General features: G+C 35.6%; 2 protein-coding genes across 7 annotated transcripts; one reads left to right on the top strand and one right to left on the bottom strand.

Annotated features, from left to right (window-relative positions):
- The first annotated feature begins 1 nt into the window (after nt 1).
- LOC114543351 lies at nt 2-15,412 on the top strand. Of its 6 annotated transcripts, XM_028562369.1 has the most exons (11): nt 22-86; nt 9,148-9,231; nt 9,646-9,798; nt 10,453-10,997; nt 12,075-12,530; nt 12,929-13,035; nt 13,189-13,293; nt 13,957-14,098; nt 14,321-14,730; nt 14,935-15,136; nt 15,283-15,412. In XM_028562369.1, the coding sequence occupies exons 5-9, from the start codon at nt 12,338-12,340 to the stop codon at nt 14,638-14,640; spliced, it is 867 nt and encodes a 288-aa protein (XP_028418170.1). In that variant the 5' UTR covers nt 22-86; nt 9,148-9,231; nt 9,646-9,798; nt 10,453-10,997; nt 12,075-12,337; the 3' UTR covers nt 14,641-14,730; nt 14,935-15,136; nt 15,283-15,412. The 6 variants fall into 6 exon arrangements, with proteins under 6 accessions (XP_028418175.1, XP_028418173.1, XP_028418172.1 ...); XM_028562371.1 differs by lacking the exon at nt 9,148-9,231 and having other exon boundaries at nt 21-86; XM_028562373.1 differs by lacking the exon at nt 22-86 and having other exon boundaries at nt 9,044-9,231; nt 12,416-12,530.
- Nucleotides 2,472-5,888, bottom strand: LOC114543350. Its single transcript, XM_028562368.1, has 10 exons — nt 5,427-5,888; nt 5,233-5,349; nt 4,872-5,079; nt 4,623-4,780; nt 4,341-4,516; nt 3,826-3,869; nt 3,415-3,676; nt 3,192-3,311; nt 2,925-3,004; nt 2,472-2,806 (listed from the first exon to the last, which is right to left on the bottom strand). The coding sequence occupies exons 1-10, from the start codon at nt 5,733-5,735 to the stop codon at nt 2,706-2,708; spliced, it is 1,575 nt and encodes a 524-aa protein (XP_028418169.1). The 5' UTR covers nt 5,736-5,888; the 3' UTR covers nt 2,472-2,705.
- Nucleotides 15,413-17,202: the final 1,790 nt, after the last annotated feature.

Below are 17,202 nucleotides of genomic sequence, written 5' to 3'. Positions count from 1 at the left end.
TATGTGGTTGATTGGCTTACAAAAAGTATTTTCATATCAACTAACGCGAATGCCGAAAGAATATATCACGAGATTGGTTTTGATCAGTAAGTGAACCAGTAAATTTTAGCTGCAAACTATTGGCACGGTCAAAATGGATGCGCTGTGCTTTAAATTGCTGTGCATCAAATTGGACGCAGGCACCAATTTTAGCTGTCCCGTGCTAATAAATTGACTACATCATTCTATAAAGAGCTTCTTGCTACTTTAGATGTTTTGGTTGTTGAATGTATGCAAATATCATCGTAGATAAATTGTACTGATAATTTGCTCACTTTAACTTAATCTAATGATCTGCCATCTGAGCCACTTTGTTTAGCAACAAAAGAACGAGACACATTTTTACGGCACCCATGTATAAAAACTATCGCACAAGGTAAATTTCATTCAGTCTCGAACAACGGGTTTTCACTTGTGTTAAACATTACAGACATTAAAATAATCTCCGGTTTTCTTAAACACCGTTTAAAAAATTGAAATCTGGATTACCATCACGCATTCATAAATGGAAAAAATTGTGATTAGCTAGTATTTTTGTCAAATTGGCTTCTAATATCCGCTTGCATTAAAATATGTTTGCTAATTTGCATGCTAGCCCGGACAAATAATTATGATCTTATTAACTCTCCTTTTTTCGGCGTTCTGTGAATATAAATTGTTTTTAAATGCAAGCGTAAATTGAATATACTAACCAAAGCCAAAGCGTAAATTGAATATGTTAACACATTGAGTTTTATTAACACACACTCGATCTTTTTTATTTTAAAATTTCGTCCAGTTTCGGTCACCATTCATATTGGTAGGCATGATATCTCTTGAAGAATGATTCGATTGGATTTTATAACTTATTGTATTAATTATATATAATAAATGTAATATTACACTAACTCCGGTAAACTCGAACCCCCGGTAACTCGAACAATTTTCCTTTCCCTTAGGGAGTTCGAGTTAGCGAGGAACTATTGTATTTTAAAAGCGCACTCGAACTTGTTGAGTGGGAGTCATAACATTTCATGGCGGTATTTCCACTCGAATAAGAGCTTAATTTTCAGTGTTTTTCGTTAAATCTTTGTATCGATTAAGAAATAACTTTCTCTTTATCGGTGATGACAAAATTTGTATGTCACACTCAATGAGTGTGAGTGTAACACAGCCTACAGGCGAGAGTGTGGATACGGAAGAATTACTGATAATCGTTTGATATTTATCTGTTTTGAGAGCGTAATGTCCGAAATTTTTGTATTCGGTGTTTATAGACAGAAATTTGAGTTTCTGCAGAGATCGTTTATGAAAGTATGGGTTAATGTTTGTCGCAGATAAACTACCCGAGGTAGAAATATTAGCAACATCTAGTCAAGAATTGTGTGACAGGCAGGAGATGATTTTCTGCAGTTGTCAGCATTAAAATTGGATCTTGCCAGTCACGGAAAACCTTTGCACTCTAAAAAAAGATGTGTTTTCAAACACACCAAGGTGTGTTTTCAAACACATAAAGGTGTGTTGTGAAACACACTTTTTTGAAAAAAGAGTCATAGGTGGGTTGATAAACACACCTTACTGGGTCACAGAACACATCTTGGTGTGTACAGAAACACACCCGCCCGTGTCAACTGACACACCTTATGTTAACACACCTTTTTCTGGAAGAAAAGGTGTGTTCAGCAAACACACCTTTAAGAACACACCATGCAGAGAGCACACCTTGCTTTGACACACCTTGACAGAGACACACCATAGAAGTGAGCACACCATTTTCTAGAGAAAAAGGTGTGTTCAACAAACACACCTTTTTCAGAACACACCATGCAGAGAGCACACCTTGCATTGACACAACTTGACAATGACACACCATACAAGTTAACACACCATTTTCTGGAGAAAAATGTGTGTTCAACAAACGTTCGTGAAAAACACAACTTTTTCCAGAACACATTATGTAGAATGCTCACCTTTCATGGTCACACCTTGACAAAGACATACCTATCTGCTATATCTATAGCACACACCATTAGGAAACACACCTTCTTGAGTGAAACAGCTTTACCTTTTTGGTTACCATACAGTGGCAATATTTCATTCACAATTAATCACAAAGTCTTCTACATTTGAACTATCTTTTTCAACTATATAAAATTTTCCATTAGATTTAATAATATGCAAAACCCCATGCCAGGGTAAGTTTTGAATTACTACGTACAACAAGCCTTTCATTAGTTTTATGAACTTGGTAGTACATAAAATGTCTGTGGAAAGCAGATGTCTCCAAAACTCGAACAACAAAAAATTTTCTATCTTCCCAAACAACGATTTCTTCCACCTCACCATAAACCGGATAATCTCTCTCACCAATCTCATCCATTTCCTGCAGTCGCAGAGCACATCCTGGCTTGTAAATTATGCCATGAATCTCCACATGCCTAACATGCTAAAAAATTAGATTACAATGCAATAGTTCATTTGATAAACATAAGATAGTATGATTCATCTCATCCCAAATTCAGTTTTTGCCTGATAAATCACAGTGATATTAAGAGATAGTTCAGTTGATAAATAGTAGCTAGATTGAATATTGTAGTAGTTAGTCCTTTATTATGTCATATAAATGATATAATTTTTTATTCATAATTACATTAAAAAACAACTTGGCAATATTAAACTGATAAATATTACCTGCTTCCTTTACATGGCTGTGCCAGTTGATCAACACTAGCAGCTTGAGCTATCATGCCAAAATATGGATGGCTGTGCAAATCAACATTGTGATCGCCTTAAACAGACATTAGGAAACACATGAAAAAATAGATTTAAATTGGAATAATAGCTGTATATGCATATTTTACATATGTAAAATTACAAATTTTTATAACTATATATGCATTATTTACCTAATCCAACAACATCACCACTATACAGGTAATTAGTCAAGGGCTGCTTGGGAGAACTCAGAAGGTTCCAGCACATGTTCCTAAATAAAAAACAATTACACCATGATTAGTATGATAAATACACAATTCTGTAAAAAATGTATAATTGAAATACACAAATCTACACATTTATTCAAAATTAAGCCTAGAGTGATAAAACACAGCTACTTTAGAGGGGTGGAATACAAGTCAATCTAATTGTGCACAATGATTTTAAAAAATATATACCTTTGATGGGAAAATGCAAGTGATTTGGGGACATTTTTAAAGTTCTTGGTAATTGAACTTTTCAGGAAACTGTGTTTAGCCTCAAATCTCATGGTCCAGATATTTCTAGGTGGCCCAAACCTACAACGCAAACATTTAATTATAATCATCAATAATTTAATAGGATGATGTTCTCTAACTCAAAAATAATTTGGAAGTAACTTTTACATCAATAATTTTTTACCTAACAATTTCATCAGGTATATGTATAAGATAATGCATTTTTGGAATTATGGATGCATTAGGGTAGAGATTTTTGAACATTTTGTGATGATCATTAATCATAACTTTCAAATAGGCAGCATCAGCCTTTGTTATTCCTGGAGAAGTACAAATTTGAACAATATTCCAAAGTTTCAGCAAACAATGCCAGTTTTCCAGTTGCTCATCCACTTTATCACCAATCATGATTGGCAAGAACCTGAATAAACACCACATTTGAGATGCTGCAACAAAAAGACTCAGGTTAAAATAGCATTACATAGTCTACATTTGGTAGTTCAAGACAATTAGGCTGCATAAAGCAAGACATATAAATTAGTTAATACTTTCCCAATGACTGCAGTGAAAGAAAGGGTTTTAAAAGTATATGTACCTGATTGTTTAAGCTTAGCTTCAGTGACACCATTGATTGTTTCCCTGTAGTTGCAGTTGGCTTATTCTTTTTGTTCATGTATCCATAATCAAAGTTTTCCATCCTCCGATTTAACTCTTTGAGTGTGATACATCTGCTTTCATCAATCAGATACTTCAGCATCAACTTTGTTTCATAGGGTACCAAGCCTCCAAAATATATGCATTATATCTTCAGGATGCAAATGCAAACATCAAAATGTTGCACCTTATCCAACACACTTAATCTGTTTACCCCATAGGTTGTGGAAAGTTGTTCACGGATGTTTAATGCATTATCTTCATCTTCAATACATGCACATATTTGTCTGTGATTATCCAAATCTCTTTCTGAAAAGTCTTCAGATAAAAACTAAAACAGAAAGGTAATCCAAATGCACATTGTGTAAATTGTAAAAATGCCCTTATTGCTCAGCAAAATATCTCCCAAATTACAGTAGGGAAAAAAGCTATTTCTTCAAATTATAGCATATTTACCTTATTGTTGGTCTCCAGTCTTGTTCCCATACAATGCCTACAAATTCGCAATGCTCCTCCAACACCTTCCTTGAAACCACTGACATAGTTGCTACCAAGTGTATCTCCAGTCCACAATAACAGATCACCTCAAACACACGGGCAACACCATTTATGGTAAAACAGTGACCATTAGCCTAAAATATAGGAAGCTATAATGTTGGACAAATTTGCATACTAGAGGAATTTTGTCTTTTTTTTTCTTATATACATACAATACTGTAATGCATAAAGTAAAAATACCTTCGCCAAACAATTGACATCCTCAATGAATGGCATCAAAAGATTATCGATCCCAAATGACTTGATGTCTTTTGTTTTAGCAATAGCTATAAGTTGTATACTGCGGATGCTTGATCTAAACATTGGCCTTATATTGCCCAGCACAAAGTAAAAGACACCTAAAAACAAATTTTATATGTGATTGGGCAGCTAACATGCTTATGAAATAAGCTGTTCATAGATTCATAGACATAATATAAAGACACACACCAATTTTATGAATCTTTGCTTTTGAACCTAAAGGATTGGCTATTTCTAGATCATCATAATAGCCCAACAGCTGCAGGGCATCACTGTGGAGGGAGAATACTGGATGACTCTTGAAAAAATCCCCATCCATTACATCTCGAAGAACACCATCACATGAAAAATGTGGATTTTCAACTTCCTTTAAAACATCTGGGTTTTGAAGAAGTGCCTAAAATATATGATCAAAAAAATGTTTGAAAAAAAATTTGCAACAAATGGATGCATCCAGTGATTTGAATCTTGAAAAGCCAAAGTAATGGCATTTAGCACCAGAATAGTGACATCAATTATTTGCTAGTCTTTCATATAAAATATATTTTACCTCCAAAGTCTTTAATAATGGAACTTGATAACCAAAAACTGTGACACGTTTAAGTATTTTTCTCCCTTGTCGAAAATCACTTCTCCACTGTTTTCCCATCTCAACTTCTATTGGTTCCTGCAAATCAGTTAAAAAAATATAAAGCAAGCTGACAAAGCTGGCAGCTGGTTCAGGTTTGGTAGGTTGGTAATTACCACCAAATTGAAATGACGCTTAAAATATGATCTTTGTTGGTATTCTGAATCAACTCCGTCGAAGACACTCTCTGCTGAAAATAACTTTTCCACATCTTGGTCAAATTGCAATTCTTGACCAGGATTACTGTTTATCTTTTCGACAAGCGATTTTTTGACTATGTCCAAATACTCAGTTAGTAGATTTTTCGCTGAATCTTTGACCAAGTCCACGGCACTCTGGGTGAGCATACCTCTTGTTTTGGAACATAAAAGGAATTTGGCAGCATGGCGTTGCATTAGACTTCGTGCTTCTCCCTCGTCAAACATCTCCTGAAAATGGTTCTCATTTTCCCCATCATTTAAGTCTTCTTCCACTGTTAAAGCCTTATGCTGTCTGTAATAATGTTTTTGGAGACTGTTTATCTTTGTAAACGACCGTGGACAGCTGTTACAAAATATCTTGAAATTCGGCTCGTTTGAGTGTATTTAACCAAGTGATAAAAAAAAGCTTACTTTGTCCGCTGCAACATACAAAATTACAGTAATCGCAGCGAAATTCAGTTGATCGGCCATTTGTATATACTAAAAACACATTATTTCGCCTTGTGCCTTACTGCTTTTAATACTTAGTTTATTTCCCAGTATGTTTTCAATCGATATTAGCCGAAAAATTGGAGCATTTGCAAAAGGCCTGGGAGCCATTCTATTCTCTCACGGTAATGTCACCACTGGGAATACCATATATGTATTTAAAGTAACACGTGACCGTAAGTCTGCCAATAGGAATTCCCTATGGTGTGATGCGGGAAATTTAGACCTGCTTGTAAAAATTTGACTGATATCTTGCCCGTTCGACGTTCCAAGAAGATTACTCACAACATTTACTCTGTTTTTTAAATATAATTTCATCACAAGTATGGCTGTGTGTTTAGTAGCAATGTTCACTGAAGACCTTATTGCTCACTTGTTATCAAAAGGCATCTCAAGAGAAATTTGCGATCAACTGAAAGGTATGCCTCATGTGGTTGAACCATTGCCAAAATGCTAAAGCGTTTAAGTTTTTATGTGTGCGTTAAGCTTTCTTTTTATTATACAGTTTAATGAATACGATCTACTAACAGTTTATGATTATAATGTTTCAGAAAATGCTATTGATGGGGGTACATTGAACTTTTTGATGCAAGACATCGACGAATTCAAAGCGGTCTTACCTAAATCTGGCCATCGAATTCAACTAAAACAAAAATTGGCCTTTACTTTATCTGCGACAACAGAAAACGTAAGTTTACTTTGTTTAAACAGGATATAAATATAAACTTTGATTTAACAAGAATATTAATTTGTCGTTAATTCCTTTAGTTTGCCTAACAGGCTTTTATATAACAGTACTAATTGAAAATTATAAGCCGAGAGAAGGCACTGTCACATTGGGCAATTGAAATAATCAATTGTATTCCCATCACTAATAATGACTACTTCTCAATATTTTACATGAAAGTATTTACTATTTGTCAATAATAGGAAAAAATGCCTCAGCAAATTGTGATGCCACATGATGATGAACCACACACATCAGAGCTAGAACCACCAATGCCAACTGAACCACCTTTGCCAGTGGAACCACCTTTGCCAGTGAAACCACCTTTGCCAACCATGGCATGTGAAAGCAGTGTTGAAAGTGTGAAAGCAGGTGTTCAAATGAAGAAACCACTCAAGAGTCCCAAACCTATTACTAATAGTTCAGATGCCACAGCCCTACCAAACACTCTCCCATTTCCTGAGAGTTTCTCTGTGCGAGTGCAGATGGCAATAAAAAATGGCTCTGTTGCCCCTGAGCGAACACAGCTGATTGCAGATGTAGGGACCTTTTATTATGGTTTGTCCAGCCACCCAAAGCAAGGTGACTACAAGAGGATTGCCATTTTAGTGTGCGAGAAATTCCCTGAGTTGAGAGATTCCAATCAAGCAAGCTATTGGGTAAGTGTCACAAGAGGGAATATTCTGTATATGTACTTAAAATATACTTGTCATGGCAATGATCCTAATCCCAAATATCATATTTTGTCTACATATATAGGTATCAATCCAGAAACAATTGTCGCAATTCTTCAGAAACCTTCGGCGGCGGACAGTTAACAAAGCGATGCATGGACAACCCCATGGTTATGCAAATGAAAGTGCCTCAAAGAAAATAAAACTGACTGCAGAGGATGATGAGCAAGCTCAAAAAAGAAATATGGAGCTTTTGAAAAAAGCAAAACCTGGTGCAATGGCTCCTAAACATTTGCAAAACTCTTTGTCGACACATTTAATGAGCGGAGGAAACTTATCGAAAATCAAGCTACATCTTCTACAGAGGTCTTGGAGGAATGTCCATATCTTGGTCATCCAAATGTTGTAAGTATCTTCACATGATGTCTTGTGCAGTCATATATACACATGTAGTTTTTAGGGTATAATATTAAAACAATGGGTAACCCTATTGAAGCAATGGCAACTTGTTTCAAACACCTGCAAAATGTCTTTGATTATCTTAATTAGGTAAGAAAAGAAGTTAGCAGAATCATTGGGCAGAAAAATTGGGAAAAAGAGGCTGAAAAGAAGTTGGAGACTGCATTGAAAGCTGTCATACAAATTAAGGATAAGGAATGTGAAATGAGAAGTGAACAGGTTGTGGAGGCTGTGGAGCAAATTGAGAGAAAGACAAAAAGGAACAAAGGAACAACAACAAGTGTTCTAAAATTCAAAGATGTATGTATTTGTCAATTGCACCTTGCACACTCTAGTAGATAGCTCAGTGGCAAATCAATGATCTTAATCTTTAGGTTTACCCTCAATGCTGGAATTGTAATTAACTGTTTTAATTTTGTTTTACAGCCTGCATCCACCATGAGACCAGAAACCTTGTTCAAAGACAAGAATGTCGAGTTTCGCTTGGTTGTGATTGGGTCTCCTGAGGAGGTCAACCAAGTTTTTGTGGCAGGTGAAGACCAGTCATTTATTGAGAGTGAAGGTATACTCCAAGGTTTGATCGACCTGCTTTGTTGTTACTATGCATATCACGTCTCCTACCCTGAAAGTATGGAAGGATGCTTGCTTTTCCTACAAGACATTCTTTTGCCAACAAATGATGGCAACTACAGAGGAACAAAATTTTCCTCATTTATGGCAAAGGTGCACCAAGGAATTAAGGACAATTCTGATTAGAACAATTTATACATGCCTGGACATTCATGCTTATATTATATGCATGCCATATATTTAAGGCAAATTATTATTAAGGCAAATTTTCCATATGACTTTTAAATATTTGTTGTGAATATATGTAAGTGTTTTCTTGTATGATAATGTTTTCTATTTTTAATACATATTTCACTGTTTATGGACAAACTGTTCTGACTATTCATTCTATTTAGATAATTGCCCTAGGCAATTTGATCTTGTGTGTTGGGTAGCACACCTTAGTGTGTTCCAAAACACACCTTGCACCACCTAGCAGTATGTGTCTTGGAACACACCAAAGTTGTGTAGGAAAACACACCAAAGTTGTGTAGGAAAACACACAACAGTGTGTTTCAAAACACACCTTAGTGTGTACTAAAGCACACCTTTTGCAAAACACACCTTATGTGTGTCAAATTCTGGACAAGCAAGAAACACACCTTAAGGTGTGTTTTGGGACACACCTGCGTGTGTAAGAAAACACACCTTAACCTGTGTTATATTCTGGACAAAAAAGGTGTGTTATTTGAACACACCTTTTTTTAGAGTGTGAATACGTACAATCCAGAAAGTCAGTTTATACAAGACCTTCGAGAGAAAGGTGAGTGTACTGTCTGACGCTTTTGAAATACTATCTTTATTTGTGTTTAGAATCTTAACAATCACGACTGCCGTAGAACATTCTAAATCTACTGAATTAATTGAAACGTATAGATTGTGATGTAACCCAACCACTGTCAGTTGTTAGACCATATATAGAATGCATATCTCTTGCTGTTCTGATCCACCTAAAATAGCGTGATATAACTATGACGCCTGTCTATGGAGTTATATTTCATTCAAACCCGTTCACAATTTGTAAGTTACGACCTTTTCCAAAACAGTAAATTGATTGCGGCTGGAAAACCTTTCATCAACATTTCTCATCAACACATAACAAACCCTAAATTCACTTCATAAAATTCTGAATGATTTTGTCAGGATTTAAATTTTAAACGTTTTCCTTTTTTTTCAGAAGTCCCTGGTATGAAGGGAGTAGTATCGTCATCTAAAGGATTACACACCAAACTACGTCAAGCTGCTCAACGGAAAAATGGAGTAACAAAAGAACGCAAACAGTTGATTAAAATGGGAAATAAGCTGAGAGCTGAATTGTTGAAATATAAAGGTATTTGAAGGGATATTTTGGAATATCTATTAAGATGGCATTAATATATATACGTTAGTCGAAATAAATTACTGTAAGAATGAATTGAATACATTTTTCCTATAATCATGATGCGTAGCTTCTGTTGTTCGCAAAAGACTAACTGCATGTGCAAAGAGATCCCGCGATGATTACGTCACTACCGCATGTAGGGTAGTGACACGTGACCGGGCTCCAGAACACCGCGGAATAAGGTCTGGGCAAACGCCGGTCGGTTATAAGCATATGGCGAAAAACTTCAATTGGAACTGTTGAAAGAAAACATGCAAGTTAATTGATAAGATATAAGTTAAACTTGTACTTGAAAATGTACCGAAAACGGGTGGACTAAACATTCGTTTAATGCGTCCTTTGATTGAAATATGAAATAAAATTGTTTTGCAGAGCGTCTTTAAACCATTTTTGATAAATTGTTAAGAACAAAAGTTTAAACCTATATAATAGAAGTTGAGAAAAACTACAATTATTGAGAACACGAAAATTTCTTGTTTCTCCGCAGCGTGGCGGCTTTGGTATAATGAGAGATGCTGAAATAAGTAATCTCGTGGTAAAATCGATTAGTGTACCGCTGCCACCGTTTTGATTTTAGAATGTTATTCTATCGTTATATATTAGGAGGGAAAAAATCGCCTTCAATTGAGGCACGTCAATCGTCCAAAGATCCGCAGAATGTGGCGCAAACATCCCGATCCCAACTACGGGGTTTGGAACAGTTGCAATATGAACTAACAAGCAAAGAACTGCATGCAGTATGCACAGAGAACACTAGCGAGGAATAATGATCAGCATTCGCTATCTCCTCGCAAAAAAAATTCCGCGTCGGCCCAAAACTTCAAAAACACTCTTCAAACACGGAACTCGCAGAAAAAGCAGGCCTACCGGAATCGTCTACTGTTCGTGACGAAATCGTCTCGCGATGGCAACCTTCGTTCTCATCAGACGACCGCGCGTCGTTACAAGATGTCTGGAAACTACTAGACGAGGACAGTTCTGGATTAACCCATCGCGGGGACGAAGTCAGCAAGTCTCAGCTTCGGGAAAGTTTCTCAACTACGGACAGTTTCACGGTCAAAGGTCAGCCTAGTCACGTGCATCTCAAGCCAGAGTGTTCCAAGGCTGCGCTGTCTGTCAAGGCAGCTGGGAAATGGACACTCTCCCAGGTAAAAGCGAAGATAAGAAATTATAATATATAAGACGACGATGTTCGCGAGGGATTGTAGATATTTTTATTTACCTATAATATTTGTTTTTAACAAGACCGGTCATTCATGGCAGTAGGAGGCTGTGTTGGGAATTTGTGTGTTTAACCCTCACTTCCAATCTGTCCTTAATTATCCAATTTTCTTACTTACTATTGATCCCCATGCAGTATAATTTATACCCATGACGTTTGCATGCATTATAATAATCATTCTATTTCCGCATAAAATCCAACACCCCCCCCCTATTATAATATAAAAAGTATTAGAATATAAAAGTTGTGCCTCGTTCAGTGTTCACCGTCCCAATAAATGTTAACTTGATTGAATTCTAATTTTAACGCAACTGTTCGAAATATATGTTAAAATCTAAAGCACTAAGTTCTATACTGTCTTTCTTGTGCGACCAGATCTAATGATCTTGATCCCCTTACAAAAACTAACTATAGTTTCGACAAAATAACTATAGTTTTTTGCCTTAAAACTTTAGTTCTTCTGAACAACTATAGTTTCAGACAAAAACACTATAGTTATTCGTGACACTATAGTTTCCAAATACAGAAACTACAGTTTTTCGAAACTATAGTTTTGTTCCAAACTATACTTTAACTATAGTTGTTTTAAAAACTATAGTTTTCAACAAATAGTAGCCGCTGGAAACTATAGTTATAATTGAAACTAAATTTGAACTATAGTTTTTTTAAAGACCTATAGTTTACAACAAATGGTTACTAATAAAACTATAGTTATTCTAGAGAAACTATAGCTGCACTTTTTTATTTGCATAATCTGTAGTCAAGAAAAAGTGATTTGCGATACATATATATATATATATATATATATATATATATATATATATATATATATATATATATATATATATATATATATATATATATATATATATATATATATATATAGATTTCGATTACCAATATTTAGCATACATTAACATTTACATACCTTTGTACTCAACACATAAGCGTGTTTAACCTTTGACCATCTTCAAGACTCTCAGAATCTTTTATCTTTTAACAGTTTCAGTAATTAGTTCAAGGAAAACGGCAGATCGGAGGAAAATCACAAAAGAAATATGTTGGGATTAGTTGGGATATTTTGGGATATTTTGGGAAACTATTGCGTCGAGACGAGACGTGAATATCCGATTATTCCCTAGTATGGGCATGCTCGCATTTTAATTTGCCCACATGTGACCTGAGTATGACATGCCAACTCTCTTGGCGGCCATTTCGAATTTACCGACAACAGTGTTTTAAAGACCTCGGCAATTAAACGACTTAATGGCTTACGCTTTGGTTAATTTCTTCGAAGAGAATGCTTGGGATGTCATTCCATATTCCGATATTGTTTTTACTCAGGAACATAAACAAAATGAAATCGAGAACGGGACAAAAATGTTGGTTCTTTGGAAAGATACAAAATCCAAGAAAGCAACCAAAAGAAAATTCCCTGCCGAGATTGTAAAGATATCAGGTTTGAAATTAAGTTTAATATTCCTTGAGTCATTATTGTTCGCCTTTGGCGTTTTATGTCTTGAAATAAATATAATTTATTTAGGGTAAGATGGGTTTTATAGTTAATATATTCAAGTCCTAATCATATAAATGATCCCAAATGATTCAGATCAGGCTGTTTTGAAATATAATCATGTTTGAAGTATAATTCATATCATGGTGATTGAAGTCCTAATCATCTAAATGATCCCAAATAATTCAGAGCAGAGTGTGTGAAGTCTCAAGTAATTTAATATTTGTCTATATAACAGCATATATTACTTCCCACTTTTAGATACGACATATTCAGAAATCAGCACCAAGTCCATCCCTGCCATAATCTTTGTTCATATTTGTTATATTTTAAATAAACAATAGATGACAAAGACTGGTTACTCAAATACATGAGAGAAGATGATTCTCCGGTTAAAACAGGCAAAGGTTTCCGTGTTATAAATGATAGCGACAGTGACACAGAAAGACAGGTAAAAGTCTTAAAGTTACAGAGATAATTTTTCCATTCCAAATTTTCTCTAACAAGGTGTTTTTTGAGCACATATACAAAAATAATAGTAATGAGCAAGTTATGTGCATAGTTTATATTCCCCACATTTATTTCTGATCCTGTTTTTCTTCAGCAAGAACCAGCTGCAACGAAGAGGCAGAAAGCAGCATCTAAAAATGCTGAGCAATCAAAGCGATCAACCAATCTGGCTAACATGATAAAGGAAAGATACAGGAAGGTTTGTATAGTTACAGGTCAAAAGGAAGCCTCTGTCAGAAAGAGTAAAATCACCTTGTATATAAGACGATGTGAAAGCTAAATGTTAACATTATTTAAGCTTTTAGCATTGAAATAGCAGTAATATAAAAGCTTCCTTATACTACCTGAGATGGTAGATAGACACATGAGTTAGTAAGAACACATTACATTCTTGCAGTTGTTGATAATTAGGAAAGATGCCAATGGACGACTTGCGCTTTAGACTAATTTTTGATAGAAGTGACTAGAAGAAAATAAATCACCACCGCTGGAAAGATCTTACTTAAATTAGTGCAGATGCAAAGTTTGGCTGCAAAATTTTGTAAAATACGGAAAGTATAGCCATGCGAAGTTGGCATATTTTGTATACTTTTGTATTACGTGCGGAAATGTGTAACTAAATTAGTTACAAACTTCCAGCCATAATACAAAAGTATACAAAAATCGTCAACTTCGCATGGCTGTATTTTCCGTATTTTACAACAACTTCCAGCCAAACTTGGCAGTTTTACTAATTTTAGTAAGCTCTTTCAGAAAATGTCCTTTTTATCGTCAATGTAAGAAATTAGTCTAAAGCGCAAGTCGTCCATTGGTGCACAGGCAGCACACATATGTATTCATTGCTTATAATTTTAATATTTAGGAAAGTCTTAAATTATTTGATGACAACAGTGTATGTGATGAAGATTGCAAACATTTAAGAGAAAATAGAACGCTTCTGGCAACAATCAAACACCTAAAAAGTGAAAATGAAAGACTTCGGGAACAAATCGAAAGTAGTGATGGTAAGCTTGTTCAAAAAGATTTGTCCAACTTTTAATCAAAATGTGCCACAAGACGGGTGATCGGCGGACAATCCATGATCCTGGTGCATTAAGCTAGAACAAGCCATTTATTTTGCCTTTTCCTCACCATTCATTAGCCACTCACAAAAAGGCAATGATTTTACTGTTATTCTGATTTCATGTTTCCTAGTCTTTGGCTAATGCATTTTAATTTTCTTATAGATTTAAAAGTTTCTTTGAGAAAACTGAAGAAGTATGTTGCATCCTTGGAAGGCTTTTCAAACCAAGCACCAAAATTTGGTTCACAACAGAGCGTACGAGCATACGAGCCTTCCGCAAGATTGTCTCCTTTGACAACCATGGATCATGGAAGATCGTCTCCTATCTCATGTGTGTCAAGCTCATCAGCCAGATCTTCTCCCACATCGATGAGTGGTTTTTCAGAATTTGCTACAGAGGAACCAACCGTAATTGCAATTAGCGAAGACAACTTGTTGAAAGACAAAAGTAAGGAAATACAAGGCTGTGATGATGACAACTAGGTCCAGGAGTTAGAGAAGGACACATATGCTTCCTCAAAAATTTGTGGAAGTGACGAACAGTCTGGATTGGCTGATGTTATGGCAGATAAGGTAGGTCTTTCAAATGCACTGTAAATTGGAGAATTTTAAAATTTTACATTCTGATTTCAATACACGCAAAGTGGTTTAGGTAGAGTGTGTCTTGAAAATGGAATTATTAGTACCGTGGTTTAAAACATTTTGTTCATTGGATGACTTTACATTGTTTTTTTCACCTTTTTTACTAATTTATTGTATTGATTTATTTTCTACCAGGTTGTTCTGGGACCAGGCTTGTCGATTTCAAAGAATGTGCTTCAACGAATAAAGACGAAGAAAGTAGGATCATTTGTGGCAAACCTGATGGGAGCAACACTCACAAGAGAGTACATGGCGACACACAGTTACAAAGGGCAGAAAGGGAAGAATGGGCAAACAAAGCCAAAGCTTGATACAAACTACACAGCTTCCCTAATAAGTAAGTTTTTGGTTTTGAGTGTATACGTAATCTTTGTATTGCAAAGACGGACTATTTCTGTTTACCTAATCAGCATTTGAAGGAAAAACGCAGTGTTGGCATATTTACTGATTTAGTAATTTAGCCCTTCTTTATGTTTTGTGTAGAATACGCCAAGAGTGTAAGATACACCGAACTTCAGCGGCCTGTTATTGACGAGGACATTGTCAAAGCTATCAAGTTTAAACTGAACAATGAGGAACAGGCGTTCAAAAAGCAACAAGAATAACAGTATTATGGCACAGGAATTTTTGAACATATACTAAGAAAGGGTATCATTGTAGGAAAGTTTTTAGCCCTTTAAATTAATAGTAAATGCCTAAATTTCAAAACAGTAGTTCTTTTTTATATTCTGCATTTATTATATACTAATAATAAAATCCCCTGGTACTAAAGACCGAAGTAAAGTAAAACGTAATTCCTTTTTTCGTTAAAATATCGTTTGATTATTGGCAGCATGACTAGAACTGTGTTAGCTTCGTGAAATTAAAGCTGCTTTGTGCAGCAGTTATTATTTGGGTAAACGTCAAAATTATTTTTTTTTAAAGAATACCTTTTGCTTCCATGTAAAAACTATAGTTTCGAACAAACCTATAGTTTTTAACCTATAGTTTTCACTAAAACAACTATAGTTTCAGACACTGAAGTTTTATTCCAAATACTACAGTTATTAAAACTATAGTTTCGCCTTTAAAAACTATAGTTTATTTTTGTAAGGGTCTAATGACCTGTATCTTCAATTGGCTACTGGAACTTAGCTAGACTCCTTAATTGGTGCGGTCACGTTCTCTGTAGGCTTTTCTCTCACGCCGTCCATCTAGCTTCTAACTCACGAGGCAGTTTGGCATCCCAGGGGACCTTAGCGTCACAACACTCGTGGTAGAGGAACTTTCCTTGCAGAATAATGGGCGAAATCAACCCGAGAGGATCATAAACTTTCGCGATCCTTCCGAGGACTCCTCGCTTCGTCGGACTTGCTTGGTCAGCAGGAAACTAGATTTTGTATGGCTTGAGCATGTATGGCTTAGGCGGCCAAAGGAGTGGAAATTCTGTCCCAAACAGCTTGGACCTCACACTATTTTAGGAAGACTAGGCGTAAATTATAAGATTAGATCAGAAACAGGTCGAGAGTTCATGGTCCATCACGACAATCTAAAACCTTACTTTATGCCTACTGAGCAGGGAAAGTTTGCTTGTCCTGGTTTGTTTGTCTTGGTCAGGAATCGGGAGATTTTGATCGTAGTTTCTGTATCAACTTTTACCGTTTTCGGGACCAAAACTAATGTGAGAAGAAAGTGTGGCGCGCGATCAAAATGATTGCGTAAATAATGCATATGGCAATACATAATCTTGTAACTACAATTTGCTAGAGGAACATGATGATTAAGCGATTGTGATACGTAATTGACGGGATGTAATATAAGAAAGAAATTGACATAAATAAATCAGACTGGGGATCGTAGCCGTGCTGTGACCGACAGTGACTGTGTCTTATAGGATCTTAGGTGTACGCTGCATGGAAACGAAGATGTTGTGACGAGCGGATGGTACCGTGTAAACGCAGCTTAAGAGAAGTAGAGTTATTTAATATTTTTTGCGTTATAATGGAGATTTGGAGTACAATTTCAGCTATGAAATAAGTGGAAAATGTTGAAACATTCTAATAAATCTGAATTACCATTTCCTCAAATTTTAATTTGTGATCTGTGAAATCAGACTTGACTTCATTAAAATACAAAACAATCGCACCGTAACCATTTGCTTCACCTGGGCCGCATATAACTAGCTTATGGTGAAATAACGCTGCACCTTTTCTCAATGGTCTCCATACCTGTGATATTATGCTGGGTGTCCCAAAAAAGTACCTTTTTTTAATTCAACATAACTTGTAAGGAAACTAAAGAATTGCAATCAAACAATCTATATTAAGTGGAGTAATGTCTAACTAACTTAAAGTTTGATATATTACATATGAAGTTTGAACGAGTAGTGTCTGAGATATTTGCGTTTAAAGTCGTAGCAACGTT

Source organism: Dendronephthya gigantea, unplaced genomic scaffold, assembly GCF_004324835.1.
Source record: "Dendronephthya gigantea isolate DGI-Jeju-01 unplaced genomic scaffold, DenGig_1.0 000442F, whole genome shotgun sequence".
In the NCBI taxonomy this organism is placed as follows: Eukaryota; Metazoa; Cnidaria; class Anthozoa; order Malacalcyonacea; family Nephtheidae; genus Dendronephthya; species Dendronephthya gigantea.
The sequence above is the reverse complement of the archived record's forward strand: the minus strand, read 5'-3'. Positions and strand labels throughout refer to the sequence as shown.

Coding starts and splice junctions, on each gene's coding strand:
- LOC114543350 (XM_028562368.1), bottom strand. CDS start 5,735: ATGTTTGACGAGGGAGAAGCACGAAGTCTAATGCAACGCCATGCTGCC. Junction 4,781..4,871: donor AGCAAAGATTCATAAAATTG/GTGTGTGTCTTT, acceptor ATTTGTTTTTAG/GTGTCTTTTACTTTGTGCTG. Junction 3,005..3,191: donor CTTGCATTTTCCCATCAAAG/GTATATATTTTT, acceptor TTTTTTATTTAG/GAACATGTGCTGGAACCTTC.
- LOC114543351 (XM_028562372.1), top strand. CDS start 12,338: ATGGCTTACGCTTTGGTTAATTTCTTCGAAGAGAATGCTTGGGATGTC. Junction 12,531..12,928: donor CGAGATTGTAAAGATATCAG/GTTTGAAATTAA, acceptor AATAAACAATAG/ATGACAAAGACTGGTTACTC. Junction 13,036..13,188: donor ACAGTGACACAGAAAGACAG/GTAAAAGTCTTA, acceptor GTTTTTCTTCAG/CAAGAACCAGCTGCAACGAA.